This window comes from Theropithecus gelada, chromosome X, assembly GCF_003255815.1.
Source record: "Theropithecus gelada isolate Dixy chromosome X, Tgel_1.0, whole genome shotgun sequence".
Taxonomy (NCBI): Eukaryota; Metazoa; Chordata; class Mammalia; order Primates; family Cercopithecidae; genus Theropithecus; species Theropithecus gelada.
The window spans coordinates 67,209,367-67,234,428 of NC_037689.1; the positions used below are offsets into that span (position 1 = coordinate 67,209,367).

A 25,062-nucleotide genomic window follows, 5' to 3' on the forward strand; every position below is an offset into this window, starting at 1 on the left:
CAGTGGGGAGACAAATACAATTGAAAATAATTCTATTATAATGTCACAGGCCAATAATAAATTAAAAGCTACCATTTAGTAGTTGCCTCTTTTGTACTAGACATTGTTCAAATTATTTAAGTACTTCAACTCCTTTAATCCTATATAAATCCTGTGGGTAGTATTCTCTACATTTCAGACAAGGAAATTAAGGCTCAGGGTGGGTGTATATATATATTTTTTATGTCAGAGACAGAATTGAGATTCAAACCTAAGTTTCTCTGTTTCAAAAACCTGTGTTCTTTGACAGGGAAAAGTCTATAGGTTACTAAGCAGATTAAAAATAAATGGACCTTTCTTCCGCAGAAGGCAAGTGAATGTACTCGGTCTCAAAGGAGTACACAAGATGGGAAAGAGATACTGACAGGGCTGGCTTTGACATTTAAAACTGGCTTCACACAAAAATAAAATTGAATGACAAATTTGTGGTAAAAATTTATATTTTTCATAGAATGACATTAAATTGCAATTTAAAAAATGTTAGCAAGAAAAAGAGAAGATGGCAGAAAGGGAAAAGCTTTATATATAAATTTAATGGCACTTATTTCTTGCTTTTTCAACAAGGGATTCCACATTTTCCTTTTGCACTCACCCCCAGGAATTATGTAACTGGTCCTGGGTCCTGATCATTTTAGGCAAAGAGAGCATGAGATTTAAGGAAATGGAAGCATTAAATATATGCATTGCGTAGGTTGTGGGTGTATGTTTAGCATACGAGGGGATGTAGCAGGAATTGAGATTTAAAAAGTAAGACTGCCTTGTATGCCATCCCCAATTAGGGAGGAGGCATTAATGGTTTAAGATTAATAATAACATGACCCTAATAAAATCCTAGGAAGAGCCCTCTAGTAGTTTGGTTATGATAGCATGCAGTTGAAAAGACTACTAGACTGAAATTCTTCAGGTAGGAGATAATAGAGGTTTAAATTAAGATAATAGCAATTTGGAAGGGAAATGATTTTGAACTGTATTTCTGAGGTAGATGTGATAGGATTCGATGACTGGATGTTGGTTATAAGTCAAAGGAAAAATTCAGAATGTCTCTGAGGTTTCTAGCTGGAGAGATTCAGTGATGGTTATGCATTAACTAAGAAAAGGATTATTCCAAAAGGGGCATGTTTGAAAGAGAAGATCAAAAATGTTATTTTGAATATATTTCATGCCCTTCATTATTATATCTGAATGAATATATCCAGCAGACACTTGGAAGTGTAAGACCAAAAGTGTTCGTGTACCAGTAAGACAATATTTTGTTACTTTGGTAGCAATTTTGAATTGCCTGACTTTCTGATTTCTCGTCATATATATTCAGAATTAGCTTCTAAGTTCAGAAATAAGTAAATCAGCCTGGGAGCCTGAAAGATTGTTCACAAAGTCTCTGGTCTAAAAACGTAGTATGTATGCCTGTTGGCTCTGACATAAAGACATAAATTTTACACCTATTAAAATTTAATGAGCTTGAGTATCTATCCCTGAGACCTGTGTCACTCATGCCATACTTCGTGGAGAAGAGCTCTTACAAGAGTCAAGGTTGTACAATAGGGGAATATATGAAAATAAAGGAAAGTACATTCCCTTAGAAACATGTTGAATAACTGATAGCGAATGAAATGATTTGTGTGAAGACAATTTATCAAATGCAAATTGCTACAAATATGTGCTATGGTTTTAGTCACTCTAGGTCAAACTAGTCATTCACAAATACCAAGAGAATAAGACATCTTTTACCTTCACATAGTTGCAGATATTATAAGAACTAAGAATGAGTGGTTAACCGGGAGAAATACATGGGCAGTTAAAGCACTGGAAGCCTTTAGGGGCTTTAAAACCCATCAAGCCCAATGGGCTATAGAGTGAGAACTTAGTACGTGGAGCCACCTTTATTTTTTTTTAATTTTATTTTCCTTTAAATGCAAAATAGTAATTGTACATTTTATAGGAAAATGTGATCTTTCCGTATATGTATACATAGTGGAATAATTAAATCCAGCCAGTTAATATATCCATCACCTCACTTACTTAATTTTTGCAGTGAGGACATTTAAAATCTATTATTTTAGCAATTTTGAGATAAACAATACATTATTAACTAAGGTTACAATGCTGTGAAATTGAACACTAAAACTTATTTCTAGTGTATAACTGAAATTTTATACTATTTGACCAACATTTCGCCTTTCCCCATTCACACTCCCAACCCCCAGCATCTAGTAACCACCATTCTACTCTCTACTTCTGTGTTCAAACTATTGGATACAGAGGAGAGAAAATTTAAGGGGAAAAAGAAATAAGAGGAGACTTTAGGTTTATTTCTTCCTGGAGCACCAAGATATTAAAGATGAAAGAACTTTAGGGGAATAAAGGTGGCATTTTTCTGGAAGTAAATTGTATATTTGCTTGAAGGTGGCCTGACCTGTCTTCCTCTAGTGAACTGTGTTTGTCCTTCAAGTTGCAAGTGAGATGTCTTTTTCTCCAGGAAACATAGAACCATCTGTGCTTCAAACCCCCAACTGTCTGTCAAAGCTAATCATTTGTCCATGGGAAAAAAAAAAAAAATCTGCTTCGTTCTGAGTTCTGTGTTAAACCCCAAAGATACAGCACCCAGTGCATTCTTAGTAGCAGGACATATAATTATTCTTCCTCATTTCAGTATGCTGGCTGATAGGAGCAAGGACTTTAATGGGACTGTAAATATTGTAGGGGCTCTGACTTTGGGGTTAGCTTGGTCAGGGAAGTACAGGTGGTAAGAAGATTTCAGTCGGACTTTGTCTTCTTAAGGTGGCAAAAAACCCTATGTCTAAAAGTAGTAAAAGGAGTGAGACTTTGGAGGGTAGAAATGGAGATGAAGCCTAGCTGATGCCATGGTTCACGTATAAAAGATGTTCAGTTGTAATGACACTTAGAATTCAGGGATGATCTATATTAGTAAAGTTGAAAATACTAGATTGATTGAGATTTCAGATGAAATGTTTTATTTCAAATAAAACTCCATTTCTGGCTTATGATTTTATAGATATTTGTGGAAGCTTAAATGCAAATGTTAAACCTTGCCAAGAACAGTTTATGTTGATTGACCCGTGGAACACCTCACATTCTCATAGTTAGCTAGGATTGTTAAGCATCTGTGAAAATTGATAGCATGTGTACCATCCTTGATTATGCTGAATTCTCCTTTTAAATTAAAAACATGTAGAGAAAAACATAAAAGTGCTATTTTATGCCATGTAATTGTCTCTCTTCCTGAAACTTCTCCAATCACTTTATCCCACACTGCTCTCAGATTGATGTTCCAAATGAGCTGCTGTTATATGTTCATTACTACCTACTCACAGTGTTCTATAATATAGCCCCATTTTAACTATCAAATCTTATCTCCCACTAAAGCTGGATTAGAAGTCTCTGCTTTCTTAGAGTGGATTTCTTTCTGTTCCATGAGTAGTACATACCATTTTACTTTCTTACCCTGGGGCTTAGCTGGTACTGAACTCTTACCATTGTCTTCTTCCCATAAATCCTTCTTGTTATTTAGGGCTGTAATCAAGTTTCACAAAACCTACCCATTATTCTTGCCCATAACATGTGTTTCCTTCTTTATCTCTGTACCATACATATTGGCATTTAATTATCTAACATTTGTAGTGATTTTTAATCGTTTATAATGTGAACTCTGTTTTCTCATTTCTATTAGAATTTTCTTGCTATATAAAGTATCCTTTTCTATGTCAGACACAAAATTATACCTAAACACTTAATTTTAATGCTCCTGTTTGACTAATTAAGATAGATTTTGAGGTGTGTTAGTGTTGCTCTGGAACTTCTAAGATCTTTACATACCGCTAATCTCATAAATGGCATGACAACCCAAGAGGCATACTCTACCTAATTTTAGCACAAATATTACACAAAAGATTATGGGTTTCATGCATTTAAAAAAGCACCCAAAAGTGAAGAAATATTCTCCCCATGAGAGCATAATGAGTTATTGTGCAATGCCCTAAAATGTTTATTCGTTGAGTTCAAATGCATTTGTGGTTATTGTAGCTCTCTTATTTGAATAAGTGAGAGAAGTTGTCCATGAGGCATAGATAATTCAGAAGATATTAATAAATATGTCTGATAATCAAGGAGCTTTAAAATTAGTACAATTGCCTTTCTGGAGCTTCTGCCTCCCATACTTCTAATGTATTAGAACATAAAACAGGGTTCCATGGTTGTGTTCTCAGTTGGACTATCGTTCAGTTTAAACCTAGAAACTTTAGGGAAGGATTGCAGGGTAATTGACAGAGGTTTAAAAAATGAACTCTTACATGGCCAGTTGGGGTCAGGAGAGGGGACTTTTTGTTCAGAAAACTAAAGAGCTGAGCTTCAGAATTATTATTATAATCTGGGCATTTTATATTCAAAATGACTACCTCCCCTCCCAATGATTGCCTACTATCTTCATACCTCACATTTGCTTGACATCTCATAATTTAGCTACTCATATGCTTTAAGAGAGAGTTGAATCAGGTGAAACTGGACAAATGCCCAGGTTTGATTTCAGTAATTCATTGACAAAGGGAAGCAGGAGTGTTTTGTGCATATATCCTCTGTGTGTGCACACAAATACAAATAGGAATAAAAACTATGCTGATTCCTTTTACTTTGCCTGTAATATCTGAGAGATTTCTATAATTTTAAAGGAGGGAGTCATTTAGCTATGTTTGTGATTGGGGGTAGTTTTCCTCCAAGTTCGAGCTGAAGTGGTCAATTTTAATTCAATATCACTTTTGATCTTTATAATGCTGACAGCTGTCTAACAAAAGCAGCAGCTCCTTGACATGGTAATTCTTCAAATAGTAATTGTTTGCCTCTTTTTGATATATCGGACATTTGATGGTCTTTATAGACGCTGCCACTCACTCCCTAATCTCATATTCTATTTTAAATTATTTTTAGAACACCATCTACATCGACACCTATCCTTAAGTAAGAGGGCACAAAGCTAGTGTTTGCTGGGTGAGAGAGGCCTTTATAACCAAGTACATAGGGGTTCAGTTATATATAAATAGCAGTATATGTGAATGGCATACGTTGGGAAGAACAAAAACAGCTGTATCTGGCAAAAAGGCTAGGTGACTTGTAAGGAATGGGAAGACACTCAGACTAGGATTGTAATTATAGATGACAGTGTTATGAGTATGTCTGGCGGTGGGAGCAGCTGTAATCCCTCACCCCTACTCCATGATTAGGGAATTTAAGGAAGTCAGAGACCATAGGATTTGCTTGAGGCTGATCCAACTGCTACAGCCATATTCCCAGGATGAACATAAACTGTATTTTCTCCAAAGAGAGTGCATAGGAAAATAACGTAATGTGGATCCTCCCAACCCTAGGATAAAAGCATTTACTGAGAAAGAATTGCTATACAGTGAAACCACCATCCAGCAATGATGGAATTCTTAGCCTTGACCCAGTTCTTTTTCTTAAGGCTAAGGTTCCTGTGCTTTTGGAGGAGGGAGGTGGTTGTGAAGAGGAGGATGTGGAAGAGTTGTCAAGGGGTAGCAGTGAAATGACAAGCAATCCTATCCCAGTAAACTTGAAGGTATATGGTGGGCCTCACTCCCAATATTTTTCTGTCTCAGTTTCTTCTGATGGGTCAATTAAGTGGGCTTTCAAATAACCAGAAGATTCCTATAATTGCTTTCACTTCCTTAGAAGTCCTAACCATCCATGAGACCCAAAATCAAATTATGCCCATTGATGTTAAGCCGGTGCAAATAATTGCTACCAGGTGAGATAAACCCACAGGCAGCATTAGGCACCAGAACACCTGAAAGTAGGGCAGCTACTAGCACATGCTTTCTGTGATTGTTAGATTGACTTTTAAATAGTGCAAGCCTGAATATCATATGTCTGCCTATTGAGGACTTGCTTTGTGTGTTATGGCAGGGGCTATAGTATGCTACCAGAGCAGGCCTGCTTAGCACACAAAAATCTTAGAGATCTTTGTCCTTTACAACACAGAAAGAGCTTATAGTCCTGTCAGAACTCTCAAGATTTCCATGAACAAGGACGGTGTGGACATGATAGTGAGAAGAAACATCTGTGGATTTACCAACATGGTTCCAAAGTAGAAGACCTAGTCATTGGGTGACCAGCTAGAATAATACTGTGAGATACAATACATTTCAAAAGATAGGCAAGGAGTGGGAGTGTCGCTGCCACTTCAGAGGAAAACCTGAGAGGTTTTATTATCAACCAGAATTTGAGTGAGCTCCAGCGTTTCACCAGAAGTGAACCAAGAGAAGCTAAGAGCACAGATTAAATAAACTGTAGGGCAGGGCTATAACTGGCCTTGGTTTTTCACTACACTGTGATGGGCACTTGGATATACAAAGAGACTTGATATTTTGGGGGGCCAGAGAAGAGACATACCCCTTCAGTTTTGTTTGCTTTTTAGGGTAGGTGGCTCTAGAATAAACTTTTGACGATAACAGATGCTCGGAAAATATTTTCCAGTTCTTGGTGCACCCATTTTTCCTGCTTCCCAGTGTAACCCTTCCTCCTGGAAGCAGGCTCACTAAGCACACATAGCTAGGAAAAGGCAATCCAGTGTGAATCAATATAACAATCGAGGACGGGAATATCAGCCTGCTTCAACAGATGAACTGAAATAAGAACTGTGTTCATATCTGCTTGAAAATAACAAAACTAGAGGAAGATTTGCAAACATCTTGCTAGTTCCTGTATTTTGATTTGCATTGACTCTACTATATGTTTCAATGGCTGCAGATGGCAGTTTGAAAATAAATACTCAGTCACAATTGACAAAGTCAAAATGTTTTTATTTATGCTGAAGTTTAGCAAGTACATTTTTAACAAAGAAGGTGTACTTTAACGTTATGTATAGTAGAACAGGGAAACCATACATATAAGTATCTAGTCTCTAACACACTACTGCATTTTTTTTTTAATTTAAAAGACAAAAAGCCAAGTTGAAATGAGCATAGAAAAGCATCAAATATGGTCAAGTTACTTTAGCCATTAGGATTTAGCTCATATTTTTAAACTGGTCAATCTAATGCAAGGACAAAGTTTACATCATTGCTTTTAAAATGTACACGTGTTTCTTTCTTTTTTAATGTAACAGATTAAATAGCTCCTTCAGTAAACAAAGCTTTGCTGATAAACAAAATTGAAATAACTCCATGTTGAATAGTTTCAGAGATAAACTGGAATCACAAGCATCTTCATTTATGTAAAGCCAGCGAGGACCTTTCAGGCTGAATAAAACTGTTGTGCCATTTCTAAACAGTAATAGTTACCTCCTTAAAAAAAAAGAAAACAAGTTAGTTCTTATGAAGAATAATTCTGATACGTGCTTAAAAATACTAAAACTTCTATCTTCAGGAACCTAAAATGATCTGATGTAACAGGCTCAATTTAGTGTTGGTAAAATTTAACATTTCTTAACATTTCTATATTTTCATCTGTCAGTTGTCAAAGATCCTTCAAATTTCATGCTATAGCTTCTGTTCTTCTTTCCACAGCACTGGAGACATTGAAGACTGATAAAGGCTCTTCATGAACCATATTATAATGTCTGTAATAATCTATATTACTTTTTCTTTTTGTATATAATGGTGCATCTGAAATACAATTCCTATAGTTTACCAAAACAGGGGGAAAAGAGTATCTGGTTATGATCTAAGATAATGACAGCTTTGTACATTTAGAATTTCCTCTCCCGGGTTGACCCTGAGACTGTGTATACTGCATGAAGGGAGACTAGTTCCGAATTATCATTTTAGCTACAGTGTTTAGTCAAACCGGTATCCCTCTAAATGATAGCAATTAAAAGAGCCCATGCCATCCTAGAGTTAGATAATATTTAATTTGGGTGGGTAAAAGTTATTATTGGAAATTTTTTTTTAAATTTTATTCTACCTCTTTTTGTCAAACCTTGTTATTTTCCACAGCAATGGCTTATAACCCGAGTCTCTATTTAGATGCGTTACAAAGATTGGCTTTTGGTTACAAACGAAGTCGGAAAAGAAATGTGGATGAATCAGTACAAATCCATTACTTGTGCTTGAAAAATACTTAAGGATAATGTTTCTGAGTCAAGTGCTTTATTTTAACATATAATGGAGAGGACATTATCATTGTTGGACTAATATGTCTAATCTAAAATATTAAGTCAATCTGGTCAAAGCTTATTAGGAGGAAAGTATACCCTTTTTAAACCTTGGGTTTAGTATCTTTAAAATCTTTATTCTTTCTGTGTATAAGGTATCATGGTGAGTAGCAGAATTTTCTAGATAATACCTCAGAACCAAAAATAAAGATGTAGTAAGGTAACAGACGAATAAAAGATTGGGGTTTGGGTTAGTCAGACTCATGGAGGGTTGGACTTCATCAGAGGGCAACCAGACATTTTTCCCAAGAAGCCCATGGAATTCACTAAAAGTTTTCCAGGGACCAGAAGAAAACAGAGCTTGAATTTTTGGACACTGGTAATTGGTCCAACTCCTTTGTGGAGTCTGAGAATATTTACTCTGATGAATTGACTAAATATTTGCTTAGTCCTCCAGTCTACCTCATCCTATGTATACACAGCCTAAATGTCAAAGGAAAGCTCTTCGACATGAAATGACAGTCATTTTACCAGGATTGAAATTTATACATTATAGCTAAAGCTTAAATCATGCAACACAAATTGTGAACATTACAAACTGGATAGCAATGGCACACACTATGTCCCCTTAAGAAGGGTACATGAACTCAGCAATGAATAGCGAAAGACAATCACCATCTGTCCTTTAGAAAAATGCAGTTTCTCAAAAATTTCTACTTTTGTTATGTTTATTTCTTGCCTTTATTTAGAGACAGAAATATTTGCCCACATCCTTTATGTGTCTGCTTACAAGGCCTATTAGGAATAGTTCCCACAGCTGCTCAAAAATTGAAAGAAAAACTAGGCTAGCAAGAAGAAAACAATGTTAAGTGAATCCACTTATCTACCGGAATACAATAAATTGAGATTTCATGGTAGTGAAACTTTTTCTCCCAATTTTGAGGACAGGAGCAAAATAGAGCCCTGTGTAGCATGCTGTATAATGTTGACACATATTTGGTTACTGTTTTACATGTGCCAATACTGAATGATCATAAGGAAGATGCCAGTAAGGAACTGCTAACTGACACCGATCCTTGGAGCAATCTCAAAGTTTGCCACATTTCAATTTCAAAATGCATTTCAGCTATAATATGAGTGATTTATCACTTAGTAGTAGCTGTCAAAGTGATCTCCTAGATAAACCAAAAACATCTGGAACCATAAACAGAGAGGAGTAGTAGCTGAATTTTAATTCAGACCCAGTGTGCTCACTTCATTAGGAACAGGAAACAGCTAATTAGTAATGGAATGTTTCATATTCTTAAAAGGGTTTGTTCTTGAGCTCCAAACAGAGATGATCTGATATGAACTCTGGATGTCAATAAGATTAAAGATTAGGAAGAGAAACTAACAAAGTCTCTCCAAGGGAATGTTATGGAGCTTGGGAACTTATAAAGAGGGACACACACTGATATTTGGGGAGAGCTGACAGAGTTTATTGCTTTGGGATTTATCAGATAGGTAAAAAGGGGAATTTGATACATACAAATGTGACCATTTTTAAAGTAAAAACAAAGGTCCATGCAGTCCTTCCCTTAGCACAGCACTGCCTGACGTGGGCATAGGCCATGGCACAGAAGGTCAGTGTGGGCACTCCATACAGGAGATGAACCTCTCCTAATCAATCGAGTTATCTTTACTGGGCCATAAATAGCTGCTCCAAACTCAAGTAAATGTGAGACTTGCCCTCTGTGGTATATATCCTAAACTTATGAGCCGGAATAGCTAAAATCATGAATCATAAACGAGGCAAATATATGGGAAAAGGCCAGAAAAAAATACACATGAGGAGTCCTCATAGTTCAAACAAGGTAAGTTAAACATATCTACTTATTTTTTTAAAAAGACACTAGTTTATTTTGAAGTGACTTAGTTCATTTGGAAATTCTATTTAATGATGATACTTTCTCGGATGTTATATTTTTAGTCACCTGTCATTGTTATTTATTTCAGATATTTGATATTAATAAACGTTTTTATTTGACTTGCTTCAAATCCTTCTCTGTGACTTATTTCTAATTTGGCATTATTTCACTGAAATGGGCTAAAACAGTACACCTACTCGATATAAGCAGACCTTCTACAGCCCATGAAGAATGCCAGAATCCAAATGCTTATGCTTTAGAAAACCTTCCTTCAGAGCATGGAATTACTGAAATGTCACATTGATATGAATTAATGTAATATTTTTAAGTGTTTAGAGTGGGTGGCCATTCCAGCAGAAATTGCATATACTGCCATGGGGAACCTCTTATTAGAAAATGGATAAAAACTCAGTTGGCCTTTTGCATAAGATGCTCGGTGCTTCTGTCACACCAGAACTTAATGCTAGGGCAGACGTGAAAACAACACAACGGATTAGATTTTGTTTAATGTAAGGAGGGCACTTTAGGAGGGGCATTAAATCTTTTTGGTCATTAGAGTACCATATAACACATTGGAATGCTGTTCTATTAGATTTTTAGTAGGCATCAAAATGATGATAACAGGTATCTGCCCCCAGCCAATGGCCAGATCTCCTCTAAGTAAACAGTTAAAAACATCTGAGGCCATTTCCTGCACAATTCAAGCCAAATGACCCATTTGATCCTAATCATTTGAACACATTAGGAATCTGGCCATGTCTAGACCAGAGAGTGAACAGTAGAAAATATCCATAATCTCACTGACCCATCTTTCTTTCTCTTTTCTTTTGCCTGTAGATTTTTCATCCTGTTTGCTTATTAATAGCTTAATAAAGAGGAAGCAAGATTGGGGATGGGAAGAGAGAAGAAAACAGTAAAGGGGTATTTTTAGCAGCTTGGGTATCTGTTTTTGTCATTGCATTCTTTGCAAATCAGGAATGTGCTAGTAGAAAGGGGTTGAAGGATTTACTCCACCATCAGCAGTTCAAAGGAAAAACTGGGTGTGGTAAAATCTAAAAACTAGAGCTCCTTATATTTTCTTAGAGAACACTACAGGCCAAGTGCTTCTTTTAGAAATGAGAGCTCCAAAGCAGTGATAACAAATATCGATCATTTGCACAAATGATTTACCACCTGATCTAATTCCTGTTAAATACCAGGTCAGATAAGAAGTTATTTCACAGTAATTGCAGCTTAAAGTAGGTGTGTCTGCATTTTAATTTGTCTCACACCATTTAGAAATAGCATTTTCTCTGTCTTAAAAATTCTTCCACCTACTTACCACACTAGGATTCTGTGTGAATTAATGTGATAATGTCTTTGAAGCACTATGAGCTCCTTGAGAGAAAGAGGTTAAAGAAGTGTAAAGTGTGTTCAGTCATTATTATGACTATCTCCTAAAAACCTGTGAAGCCCATTCTCTAGGACATTTGTCCTGTGTGTGTAAGGTTCTATTTATCAGTAATGAACAAACAGTAATTAAAGGTTCCATATTTTAAGGATTTGAGTATGAATTCTAAAGAATTTACAACACTAGGTAAGCAGGTAACTGCTACAGCACCCTATTCGTGCCTATGATCAGTTGGAGTTCCGGCATCAGTGTTCAGGCTGCACAGAAAAAACAATAAGACCTGGTCAAAATTTCATTCGAACAAAGAAAATTCAAAATCTACTCAATGCACTTCACTGAAAACCACAAACTCACTTTATAGTATTTCGCTGTGCTATGTATTTTCAAGATTTGAATAAATCTCTCTGAAATTAATGTATTATTTTATTAGGTTGATCTTTTAATCAAATATTCATTTATATGAGTCTCATTTTATCAAAAATGAAATTATACAAAGGTGAGCAAAAGCGTAGATTTACAGAAGTTTAAAGCTTAATCTTATTCTCTAGGGGTGATATTGACAATATAAGTATGGTGTAAATGATATTCCCTAACTCTAAAATATGCTTATGAGCCCCTTGTGCATGTTCTTCTTCTTTACAACCTGCAGCAAAATGCATAACTAGCTTAATAAGCAAGGCATTTAGGAATTGTTTTTTCCTCCACCGTCTAAAACACGAGTAAAGGCCTATACTGTTTTTTTGTGAGTTGAAATCTTTGCTAATGACTGCAATGTTCCCTCAGTATGAGATTTCCTTCCCTGACAGGATGGTTATTTGAAAGTAATTGCTCACTTTTTATTTTTCAAGAAACTACCAAGAACTGTATCTATAATGTGTTTAGAGGATTATATTTACAATAAAATGCATTTGTGATTTTTCTTACCCAAGGTTCATGTTTGCTTCCAAATGTCTCCTCACTACTTGTTTACCTCTATAAATAATGAGACTGCAGTACAAACTAATAGAATTCACACAAGTATACTTTAGGCTATCAAACCTTTCTTTTGAGGTAGCTAAGCTATTCTTGAACTATTGACAATATTTTGTAATGAGTTCTCCAGCTAAGAAGTTCGTTCTATGTTTTCTTTATGTTGGTTAATCAGTGCTGTGCTTCTGATTTACAAATGGGCACTATATTATTTAGGAGCAAGTAAGATCATCTCTTGAAGGTCATGATTTCCTGACCTGAATAAGAGAGAGATAAAATAATGTGCTAGTTAATGCTCCACTTGTTTTCCACTTCAGTCTTAGATTCAATCCTAATTAAATGTAGAATTAATTGTAGAAACTCAACTTTAGTTGTGGAAATATGTTCAGAATATGATATTCTCAAATCAAAGAAGTGACAGTAGTGAGGTTAGTTTGGGGTCTGGTCAGTTATTATTGGAGTAGTATAAATATGAGTTACTAATTTGAAAGTAGGAAAAGCAGACAATTGCAAGCAAGGGGAAGATACAATATAGTGTTTGATTACTCTTTGTCTAGAGAAGAGCACTATTTTGGAGTCATTTTTTCAGAAGGTTCTGTTGCTTATTTTTAGAACATGACATGTTTTTTAAAAACAGAGGTTTCTTGAAAAGAATAACCAGTTGGACTCATTAGCCTTACAAACATCTGACTTACAATTTAATCAAAATGAAGACCAGGATAGGTCAATAGATCATCTTTTTTTTGTGCAAATGGTATCATAAAGGAGTATCAAACTATCTTACTCACTTGTAATACACCCTGGTTTTGTGAAATAATTATTTAATACATCTCTTTCCCCTTTTTTGAATCTCCAATTCTTAGAAAACATTCCCTTAAAATGGAAGCACGAATGCCCTTCTGCTCACACATGGGGATAAAATGCAAAGATATCATTAACTATAACTATCTATGGGAGAGCACATTCTTTAGCGGAAGCTTTACACATCACTTATAGGCCAAATAGTTCACTCTTACTGAAATCAATATTAGAAAACACAAAATCAAATTTGTGTGTATTTTATAGGGCACCATAATAATGATATCTTGTACTTGTCATACTTATCAGATAGTATGTATCTAACTTATTGATGAGGAAGAATAGGCAACTATTATGATACCTATTTTACTAAAGTTAAGGCAGAGAGTAGGTAAATGACTTCTCAAGGTTAGTAACTGAGTTAGCGAGTTAGTAACTGAGAAATTCTGACTACTAGATCAGTGCTCCTTCTGCCACTTCATTGTGCCTCTCACATACTGGTTATAAAACAGCAATAGAAGTGCACGTGTCCAGTACAGAGATCTCCAACTGTTGAGTCACATTAAGAGCTTTAGAAATACTGAAATTCTATTTTTCATCTTAGAAGAGAGAGGAAGGGAGAGGAGAATAAATGAAAGCTAACGTGTATGGAACACTATGTCAGGAGCCACTCCACACGTACATATGGCATATATGGAATGCCATCTTCCTTCATTATTTTCTTGTTGTGGATAATGCTACAGTGAAAAGTACGAATTATGATTCTATGCCATTTCTCTAAATAATCTGAGACCAAGTCCCCCACTTTCCATAAGCATATAAGTTACAAAATGTTTTTTCTTCTTTTTTCTTTCGTTTTCTGAGACAAAGTCTTGCTCTGTTGCCCAGGCTGGAGTGCAGTGGCAGGATCTCAGCTCACTGCAACCTCTGCCTCCCGGGTTCAAGTGATTCTCCTACCTCAGTCTCCCAGGTAGCTGGGACTACAGGTGTGTACCATCACACCTGGCCATGTTTTGTATTTTTAGTAGAGATTGGGTTTCTCTATGTTAGCCAGGCTGGTCTCTAACTCCGGACCTCAGGCAATCTGCCTGCCTTGGTCTCCCAAAGTGCTGGAATTACAGACGTGAGCCACCACGCCTGGCCACAAAACGTTTCTTTAGGTTCTAATTGATTTGAGTTTTGTACAGGATGCAGATTGGAAATATTTTAGTTAATATTTTAAAGTATAGTTAAGTTCTATTTTTAAATGACTTTTAACTACTACTTTTGTCTGCAAAACTTATAGAAGAACACTATAATACTCGATTTTAAACAAATCAAAATATGGAGGAAAGTGAAAAATGAAAGTAATGGATAAACAAATGTTAACTTGTACAATGTTAAAAATGATGACATCCAACATTTCCCATAGAAGGTTGAAATGTGGTTACCAGGAAATTGTAAGATTTGAGGGTTTATTAGTCCTATTGAGGGTTTTTCCTCACACGTTATTAAATGGTTGCTCACAGATGCTGAGATCAACATTACCTTTATTCATTTTTATTATTTTAATGAAAACAAGAGCACTTAGACATTTCTGAAATGTTGCAGAAAGTGAGGGATCCCGAATGGAGGGACTGGCTGGAGCTGTGGCAGAGGAACATAAATTGTGAAGATTTCATGGACATTTACCAGTTCCCAAATTATACTTTCATAATTTCTTATGCCTGTCTTACTTTAATCTCTTAATCCTGTTATCTTCATAAGCTGAGGATGAACATCACCTCAGGACCACTGTGATAATTGTGTTAACTGTATAAATTGATTGTAAAACATGTGTGTTTGAAAAATATGAAATCAGTGCACCTTGGAAAAGAACAGAATAACAGCAGTTTTCAGGGAACAAGGGAAGACAACCGTAAGGTCTGACTGCCTGCAGGTTCGGGCAAAATAAAGCCATACTTTTCTTCTTGCAGAGAGCCTATAAATGGACATGCAAGTTCAGAAGATATCGCTACATTCTTTTCCTAGCAAGGAATATTAATAAATAATACCCTGGGGAAGGAATGCATTCCTGTGGGGAGGTCTATAAATGGCCGCTTTGGGAGTGTCTGTCTTATGCGGTTGAGATAAGGACTGAAATATGCCCTGGTCTCCTGCAGTACCCTCAGGCTTACTACACCCTGGTAAATCTGAGGTCAGACCGGTTCTCTGCTCTCGAGCCCTGTTTTCTGTTGTTTAAGGTGTTTATCAAGACAATACGTGCACTGCTGAACATAGACCCTTATCAGTAATTCTGCTTTTGCCCTTTGCCTTGTGATCTTTGGTTTTGCCCTTTGCCTAGTGATCTTTGTTGGACCCTTATCAGGAGTTTCTGATTTTACCCTTGTCCTGTTTCCTCAGAAGCATGTGATCTTTGTTCTCCTTTTTGCCCTTTGAAGCATGTGATCTTGTGACCTACTCTCTGTTCTTGCACCCCCTCCCCTTTTGAAATCCTTAATAAAACTTTCTGGCTTTAAGGCTCAGGTGGGCATCATGGTCCTACCAATATGTGATGTCACCACTGGCGACCCAGCTATAAAATTCCTCTTGGTACTCTTTCTCCTTATTTCTCAGCTGGCCGACACTTATGGAAAATAGAAAGAACCTACTTTGAAATATTGGGGGCAGGTTCCCCCAATAGTGAAAAAACAGGAAGATAGGAAAGAAATATTTGTAAAATAATGATGCTTTCTTGAAAGCTAATAAAGTAATTGTTGGAAATGTTGCTCCAAAAATCATTTGCATTACTGACAAAAAGTAGATTCCAGTTGAAGTATGTGGATCATTACCAATGTTAATTTTCAAATATTAAAAAAGTAAAATGTAAACTTGAAAGGGTCAAGAGGTTAGGGGCCTTAAAGAGTTGTGTATAAAATCCAAAAGAATATTTTTCTTTATATTCATTTTAATTCCCAAAAGGTAATGTTACATGTCTATTATAAATGAAAAGTAAGTTCCCTAGAGTAAATAAATGAAACTTTATGCTAATGCTACATACAGAATTCCAGTCCAAAATTAGTTAAGTGGTTGAGAGTGGTGGCTCATGCCTGTAATCCCAGCATTTTGAGAGGCCAAGGTGGGTGGATCACCTGAGGTCAGGAGCCTGAGACCAGCCTGAACAACATGGTGAAAATTCAACGTTAGCCAAGTGTGGTGGTGCACGCCTGTAATCCCAGCTACTTGGGAGGCTGAGGCAGTAGAATTGCTTGAACTCGAGAGGCAGAGGTTGCAGTGAGCCAAGATCGTGCCACTGCACTCCAGCCTGGGTAACAAGCATGAAACTTCATCTCAACAAATATAAAATAAAATAAAACTAAATTAAATTAAGTTAAATTTAATTTAAAAAATGTAAAATTAGACAGCGAGGCTCTGTTGAAATCTAGTTCTGACAGACAGAGTGAAGTGAGTGTAGTCGAGAATAAAAAAGGTTATTTCTGTTACTATTTCAGCTGCTCCACACAGTTTTAAACAGAAAAAAGAGTTGTATGGTATTTATCTAAATTTTATAAATATTACCCCAATCTTTACAAACTTTTAAAAGCAGAGGTGATTATTACATTATACCTAGTTTTAGACTATTTTAATTAATGAACTATGAAGCAGAGAAGCCTCTGCCCTTTCCCTGAACCCCATGCACTGTTTTGCATTGGATAATACTATAGTCTTGTTGCATATCCTAACTAGCTAACTATGTGAGATTTTTACAAGAATGGATTGATAGTGATGTACAGTGAGATAAATGAATGAGAGTTAAGATTCCTGTGTTTTAGTTCCCACTGTCAATGGCAAGCAAATTAACTTAGGTTATTTTCATACTTACAAAACAGAGGTTAATCACATCTTTCCAAACTACCTCCCAGAAATAATCCTCCTAGAGGATATGATGTAAAGGATGACACAAAGTACACCATGCTATACACATAATAGGTCCTGCCTTTCTTTTTTCACTATTCCAATTTTAGGCTATGAATTCCTCATTCTTAGAATGATAAGTATCTTGGAACAGAACCTCCACAGATTCATGTGGTAGCAATATCATAATTTTAATTTTTAAAGTACTTTGAAAATAATGGCGTATGATTACAATCTCCTATGAAAATGCTGTTTGTTTTATTTATTAAAACACAAATGTGGAAGTAAAAAAGTAAAACTTGACTTAATCCTTTAATCAGGAAAATATTTTTTCTTTTGCATGTCCTTCAGGTATACCTGGGTTGGGGTTGGTGTATGGTGAATCCCAAGCTTAAAAAATTGTATTGTATATGTAAAGAGGATGGGGCATAAAGCAACTGGTCAAACAGTTATCAGCGTTAAGTTAAACAGCCCTTCCTAGATTATAGTAAAAAAACAACTGTTAATTAGTGAATTACTCCTGTAGACTCAACATGCTGAATAGCAGAACAACTTATCATGGCTTGCAAGTCTCACTATTTGCTATAACTGCAATTTGATCTGTTATATAATTAAGATGTAGCTAGAACTGCAAGTCTTTGATCTATATATGAGATTGTATGTTACCATCATAATTACCATGACAGTCTTGTGGTCACTGAAAATAACTTTGTTAACAACGCATGTGTGTGGTGCAAGCCACTCCATGACAACCAGGCCCTAAATGATTAAATAATTAATGCAAGCTCTTCCCATCCTCCTAAGAAAAAAACTAGAAGTATAAATTGTACTATGGTCTGCCAGGTATTTCACAGCAGAGAGGTACCACCAGTCAGGATAAAAATCCTGTGGAGGATGAAGAAAATTAGGGGAAATACTTTCTGAGGAAGAAAATAGAAAGATTCAGGCCATTTAATAAACTGTACAGAAAAGCATTTTTGCTGCTTTAGAGAAAGATGCTGGGATCTTCTCTGTGGGGTGTGTGCTAGAGTCTTTTCCCATTGTATAATGGTCACTGCAATAAAGTCTGTCTAGGAAATAAAAGGATCCTACTCTTCAAGGAAGCATTTAAAAGAAAAATTTTAACACCTACTTCCCACAATTCCTCTGGTCCCTGACTTGCTATATACCTCCACTTTATAAGAAAATATTTTCACTTTACAATGGGAACATCAGAGTACCTGTGTATATCTTCCAACACAGTACAAGGCATCAATGGGAAGGAAATCAATAATTAATGGTTGATGAGTTTAGGGTAGGAAGCAGTCAGTGGAAACCCTAGCGATGGATAAAGATGGAGAGCACACTGTGGTGGAGGAAATTAGAAAAGCCTATAACACAATTCCATCTGTTTTCCTTTTAATTTTTCTTGTCATATCACATACATGCCAATAAATCATACGTGATGTATTTTTTCTGACTCCCTTTCATGCTCTTACTATCACTTTTCTTACTACTCTTCCTAATTCTACAGTGATAATCCTATCCCAAGGGTAGTTGTTTTTAGGAAATATTGGCATGGCATCTTACGTTCTTTAGAGGAATGTTGTTTTAGGTTAGTAAGCAAGAACCAAAGAGAAAAGATAATAAGGAGGTCTAAGGGGTCAAGGAAGGATATACACTGTTCAAATTGATTTTGAGAGAATTGATAAAAATAGACATATTCACATATATTTCATATTATGAATATATATTAAATGTTCTAGGCCATAAGCTATGCATATTAAATTATGCCCTAGACTATAATTTTTAATATAATAGATGTTAAAATAATATTTGCTGCTTTTGCAGTCAAATGACACTTTTTTTGCTTTTAATTCTTCAGTGGCACCTTCACCAGGTACTGCATAGATGAGATCATGACTTTTGTATCTTTGAATGACCAGTCTGTACTCTTTATAAGATCCCTTTTATTTCTGAGCAAAAATAGTTCAGAAAAAAAAAAGTTCTAGTAGTTTTACTTTTACATGAAATTTTGGTTTCCTTTCACATGTAGATTTGACTCAATATCTACTTCTAGTGTTTCAGTAGCAAAAGGAATAAAAAAATTATTTAGGATGCTACTACATTTATGGAAAAAATATCAGAGGAAAATATATTCCAGTGCTAAATCATCTTGTGTCTTTGTCAAACATGTATACATAAAAGAAAATGTAAAAATTATTCACAGAGATTGACATTCCATGGGCAAAACACAGTTAAACATTTTGTGGTTTATTTTTTTTTTCCTCAAGCAAATGCAGTGGCAGATACAGGGGCAGTATGTCACTGTGCCATTGTACTTTATGATATTATCTCCCCTGAAATTTATTATTTTATTTTATTACTATAAAGTCAGTTCATGGTGACAGTTGTCTATTTTCTAAAAAGTAGGAGCTTCATATTCTGTTTTTGTTTTACCTATTGTTATTAAGATGTTAACTTCAATTTTTTTAAATTTGGGAAACATGCACTGTCAACTATACCACTAGCCACTAACAATGAAATATAGTCATACAAAAGTTAACTAAGGTATAAACATGCAAAAGGAGAAGTCTCCCTGAGATCATAAAATGATGTTATTTTCTGTTCAGCAGTTCATGTTACTGCTGTTCATGCTAATTAATTAAAGGAGCTGTTGCAGTAATGTGCAAACAGGGAATCTGAGAAACTGAGAGGGCTTTTAGGTCTCCAAGTGAAGTTAAGTCAATCTGGGCGCAGGCAATCAAATGTAATGAAATCACTTGTCAGTGCTAAGCTTGCAAAAACTGTGAAGTTTGACTAGGGAGTAAAAGGATTATAATTAGATTTCCAATAGGATAATAACTAAATGGCAGAACGCAGTAAAAAGAAATATTACTTTGTTAGCTAATGGTACTGCTGTTCAGTTTTAGTTTTTATCAGCACACTTGTAGTTGTGCTAATTTAATTTGCTTTTATCAGCAAAAATGCACTACGCAAATGGCACTTGAATGTCATTTGCAAAAAAATCATTGATCTGAAGGTGCACTTAATGACACCCGGTATGTTTATTTTATGTGAAACAGGGATTGGTTGATAAGATGGTTGATGTGCTATCTTGCAGGCCCTCAACTGAGTTATAGGAATTTGGATGGAATGACATTAGCACAAGTGCTCCACCAAATCCTTCATCTCTAGAGATAGCAGACATAACCACTAGAGTAGTGTATACACATTGTGTGATCACCAGAAAACATTCTGCAGGAGTTGCTATGGTAGACTCCCAAAATATAAAAGATACAGATACCCTTTTATGGAAACTTGGTCTATGCATATTATCTTCTCTGTCAAACAACATTCAAAGCATAAAAGACATGAAATAACTAAGCTGAAGAGATGTATTATATACATATAATGTATTACATATAATACATTATATAGAATACATAATATATATACACTATATATAGTATATATATAAAATCTTATATATTTAAGATTTCTGGTACATGTGCAGTTTGTTTGCACTAAAACTCACGTGGAAATTACCATAAAACTGGATATGACGTTTTTGCTTCCGGGGTGGTCATGTAACGTTTTTCCAAGTGCCTTTTAAATTCTTAAGAAGATGTCACAGTGGAATCAATTGAATTTCAAAGGGAGAGTACTAGGTGAATGACAGATGTCTATCTAGCAGAGCTATTCACAATAGGAAGAGAAAGAACTTTCCTGATGCTGGAATTTTTCCTGTGATGGAGATGAATTTTGGAAATGGTATTGTATTGGTATACATGAACTGACGCTCACAAACAATGATAGGAAATGATCTTTCAAGTTAAAAAATAGGTTTCAAGGGAGATGGAAAAGATTGAAACAGTATCAAAATAAGTCACAAAAAAGAACTATGACTCACAAAACCAAAATTAATAGGAAGAACAGAAAAACAATGGCTAAGCTTGCTTTTCACGTTTTCTGAGCATTATACATTTTCTAAAGTTCATAGATACATTTAAAAGTAATGTTTATATTACTTTTTATTATTTTACAAATAATAGGCAAAATGTTTGGGATTTTTAGGTGATTATTTGACCTGATTGATTTGGTAAACTCTATTTAAAATTATTTCTGATAATATTTTTAGGCACCTATTTTCCTGGCTAAAAGAATAAAATTTGCTATTTTTTTAATTAAATTATGATTCTACTGTCATATTAACATAAGACATTAACTCTAGTTTTTCACAAAGGGATGATGGGGTTTTATCATTTACAGTGCTTAAATGTTGTGCTAAGAGAAGAGATAATGTGTATTTTTCCATTTGTATCACTTTTATATAGAATCTTATTTAATATAATGTAAATGATAGACATCCAATAAAAAATTATTAACCTACCATATTTTACCATATATAGACAATATCGAACATAAATACTAGACAATGTAATTTTTAATTTGGAAAAAATACAAATTAGCTTCTTTGCTTTAAAATAAATTCCATCTCAATCCTTTTAAGATGAATCTAATTCTCTCATATTTAGCAAGTAAAAACTTGTAGAACTTATTAAAAGTATGTACAGTGAGAAGAAGTATTAAATGTGTCCTTCCCTAAGTACAAGTAAATATGCAAAAGCCATTCTTGGTAGACTTCATAAAAAAATTTGGAAACGAAGAGTGGATCCACCTTTTGCTTATATTTCCTAATTGCCCACAAATAAAATATCACTATTTGCTACATGGAAATGAAATAATTTTAGGACAGTTCAAAAGCTTGTATTTCTCTCAGAGTTAAGAAAGATGTTACTACTATGAACTAAAGGTATCATATAAATTAAACGAACAGCAATAAATCAGAGGTACAGGTTAAAAGATAATAAAGATAAAACTCACTAGTGGTGTATTCGGATTACCCTCTCCAGTTTCAAAGCTGACCTTAAACCCACTCAAAGCAGGGCACACTCAAGTTCAACATTCCTTAAAGACTATGTCTATATTTGTGTGTCACTGATTCAGAAGGGATCAACTGCTTCAGGCTATTCATCTCTACCATGGAGCTGGTATGTGATGGCAACCTCAAAAACCGAGCCCACAACTAGTGGGGCACTTCTTAATGAATTTTGCTGTGATGAATTGGTTGGACAATTGAATTCCATTTGAATTGGTTTTGCTCATGTAGACACAGCCTTTAAGCTGAGGGAATAAAGCAGGCAAGCAAAAAAGGGATAAGAAACAGCAAAAGCTTCAATGAATGAGGTAAGCATGCATGCTTTTACACCTAACATAGTGCATTAGTTAGGGCTACCCAGCTGCAACAGAGTCATGCATCACTAGAGTATCCATGAGAGCTAATGTTTCTGGTTTTATAAAGATGACTCGTAAAACTACATGTAAAACAACTTAGGAAGCTACCACATAAAATGGTGACCTTCAGATGAACCAAAATGGATATTTTGGTCACATCCAGTTCTGTTGCCTTTATGTAGATCCACTCATCACACAGTAGAAAGGCACTGATTAATTCCAGCAAGCAACATATTCATAGTTGTCTTCATTTTTCAAAGTTAGGAAATAGTTTTCTCATTACAATGTTCTTTATTTTTTATTAGAGTGAGGCATTTTATCACAATAAATGTGAAAATAAATGTAATCTGCATGCAAAGTTCTAGAAGTGCATTGGAATCAACCGGGAACATTTTCAGTGGTCACATTTAACCCATATTTTTATGTGCTTTTGCACTCCAGTGAGACTCTATAGTGATTTGTGTCATCTGTTTTCTTACTACTAAATATTGTCAAATATTTTTAAAGATGTAAGCATTTGTGATAATCATGGAAATCACGAATTATAAGTCATGTCCTGATTTTCATACTTAAGTGGTCTCTAAGATTAACATCAAAATTTAAAGGATGAAAAAAATGTTGTCTGGAACACCTTTAAAATTTCGATAAGTTATACTTATTGTACCTGTGGCTTTTACAAAGGGTAAAGTGGTGAAATTACAAAAATACCTCATGGTATTGTACGCTTTGAAAAGGTAAATTACATTCACATTTATGCATTTTTAGAATATGCCTGATGTACAAATGTGTATTCTTTTTACAGCTAAACGTATTTGCTCACATTGTATATGTAAAATTATTAGTCCCTATGTAACCATAGTTATTGGGTTTTCAAACCCATGTTAAGTATTGTTTTCCTCAAAAAAACTGCAAATTGCTTCCTGTGTCATAAAGTAAGAAGGGTTAAAACTTATTTATTTTATTTATAAGAAGAGTATCATCATAGGAGCTCATCCCCACCTCATCCCCAGGGGTCACATAATAAGCAGTCATAGAAACAAGTTTGCAGTTGACTGTACCTTGCATAGCAGCACTGTCATGAGGAGTCCCATTGTTTTCTATTTCAATATCTGGAATTCCAGTATCTGAAATAAGTGACATGCAAGATTAAGGTACAATGAGGTGGTTCCTGATTTCATTTAAAAGGAAAACTCCAGTAAGCCAGTACTTTGGTTCTACAGATAACATAAGACCTTGGGTGGCATTTTCATTTTTTGTATGTCTGTTTTTAACGGCAAGAGGGAGGATTATAAACTGCAGCTGAATCTTACAATTGAGCATATATTTCTAGGTATATTGTAAATACCTCTATTTTTTTCATTCTCTAAAAATAAATCTTAGCAAAATAGTCTGCCCATTAAAACCCCCTAAGACTGTCAGGTTAACTTGCCCCCATCCTCATGCTATATTTTCCCTTTGTAAGATGTGATTCATGATATTATTTATGATATATATATACACACACACACACATACACACACACATATATGTGTGTAATATATATATCCACATATATGTGTGTGTATATATATAAAGTGCAAGTGAATACCAAAATATTCATTACGGTTTGTGGTCTTCATGTATTACCGGCTCTAGGGGCAAATGTTTTATGATTGTGCTGCTCAGGTAAAAGCTAGTAATTTTGATGTAAAAAGGTTCTGTTTGTGTGTGTACACATTTATTTGAACATTTACTTGAAATTGGGTCTGAGTGAGATGAAACAATGTTATGAGGCCTCAGAATTAAAAATAGAATCAAAAAAGTTTGGAATTAAGATCTTTCATAATTCAAGCATCTCCATTTACAGGATCTGCAGGGATTTACTCAGAACATGTTTTCTCAACCCGGTACTCCTTAGGCATGGCAACACTGATGGAATCTGCATTAAAGGAACAAGCATTGCATAGCTAATCAAAATACAGTTCACCAAACAACAGCATATTCTAACATGAAAAGATCTAATGCACCTACATTTTAGGTGCAGGGTGGTTATCAGTGTTATTGCTTCTACTGCAGAAGTCTGTAGGATTTCCTATTATTCCAAGGCTATTTGTATCTCCTGAACAGTGGTTATTTTGACTGGTTTTAATTCATGCTCTAAAATACTTGGTCTCAAATTGATTTTTTAATCATTCCTGGACAAAATATATCCGTTTCCCTCTCTCCCTTCCTTTCTTCCTGCTTTCCTCTCTCTTTTTTTTTTTTTCCTTCTTCTATTTTTCTTGAATCAGTTTTGCTTTGTTTACCTTGAGAGTAAAAGTCCAAATCAGACATTACCTTTTAACATCCTCAGGCCACTGTCACTAGTGGTGGCTTGCTTAAGTGCCTGCTCCACTTGCTCTCGGCGCTTTGATTCAAATTCCAAGGCTTCCTGCAATTTTCTCTTGGTTTTTTTCTCCTTTTTCAGGCGCTTTTGCATGGTAGCTGAAATGTAAAAACGCAGCTTGCAAAGACTTGAGCAATGAAATAGGGATGCCAGTTTTGATGAATTATAAGCCACAGATATAGATACAGAGAGATATAGAAATGTTTCACTTGACATATGATTAGCGTTCTTTTGGTACTAATTCTCATTAGGGTCATCTAAAGAATGCTTTGTATACTGTATTTCAATCACACAACTGACTTCTTTCTATTTTCACACTTCCAGA

General features: G+C 35.2%; 1 protein-coding gene across 2 annotated transcripts in view; it reads right to left on the bottom strand.

The window, feature by feature from the left end:
* Window positions 1-6,849: 6,849 nt before the first annotated feature.
* The window catches only part of DACH2 (dachshund family transcription factor 2), a 670,017-nt gene continuing 651,804 nt past the window's right edge, over window positions 6,850-25,062 (bottom strand). The window contains exons 9-12 of one of the 2 annotated variants that reach the window (XM_025372281.1): window positions 24,689-24,835; window positions 23,431-23,496; window positions 11,666-11,712; window positions 6,850-7,349 (exon numbers count right to left, since the gene is read on the bottom strand). In XM_025372281.1, coding sequence (XP_025228066.1) covers window positions 11,708-11,712; window positions 23,431-23,496; window positions 24,689-24,835 — 218 coding nt within the window. In that variant the 3' untranslated portion in view covers window positions 6,850-7,349; window positions 11,666-11,707. The remainder of the gene's footprint in view (window positions 7,350-11,665; window positions 11,713-23,430; window positions 23,497-24,688; window positions 24,836-25,062) is intronic. The other variant, XM_025372280.1, reaches the window with a different exon arrangement.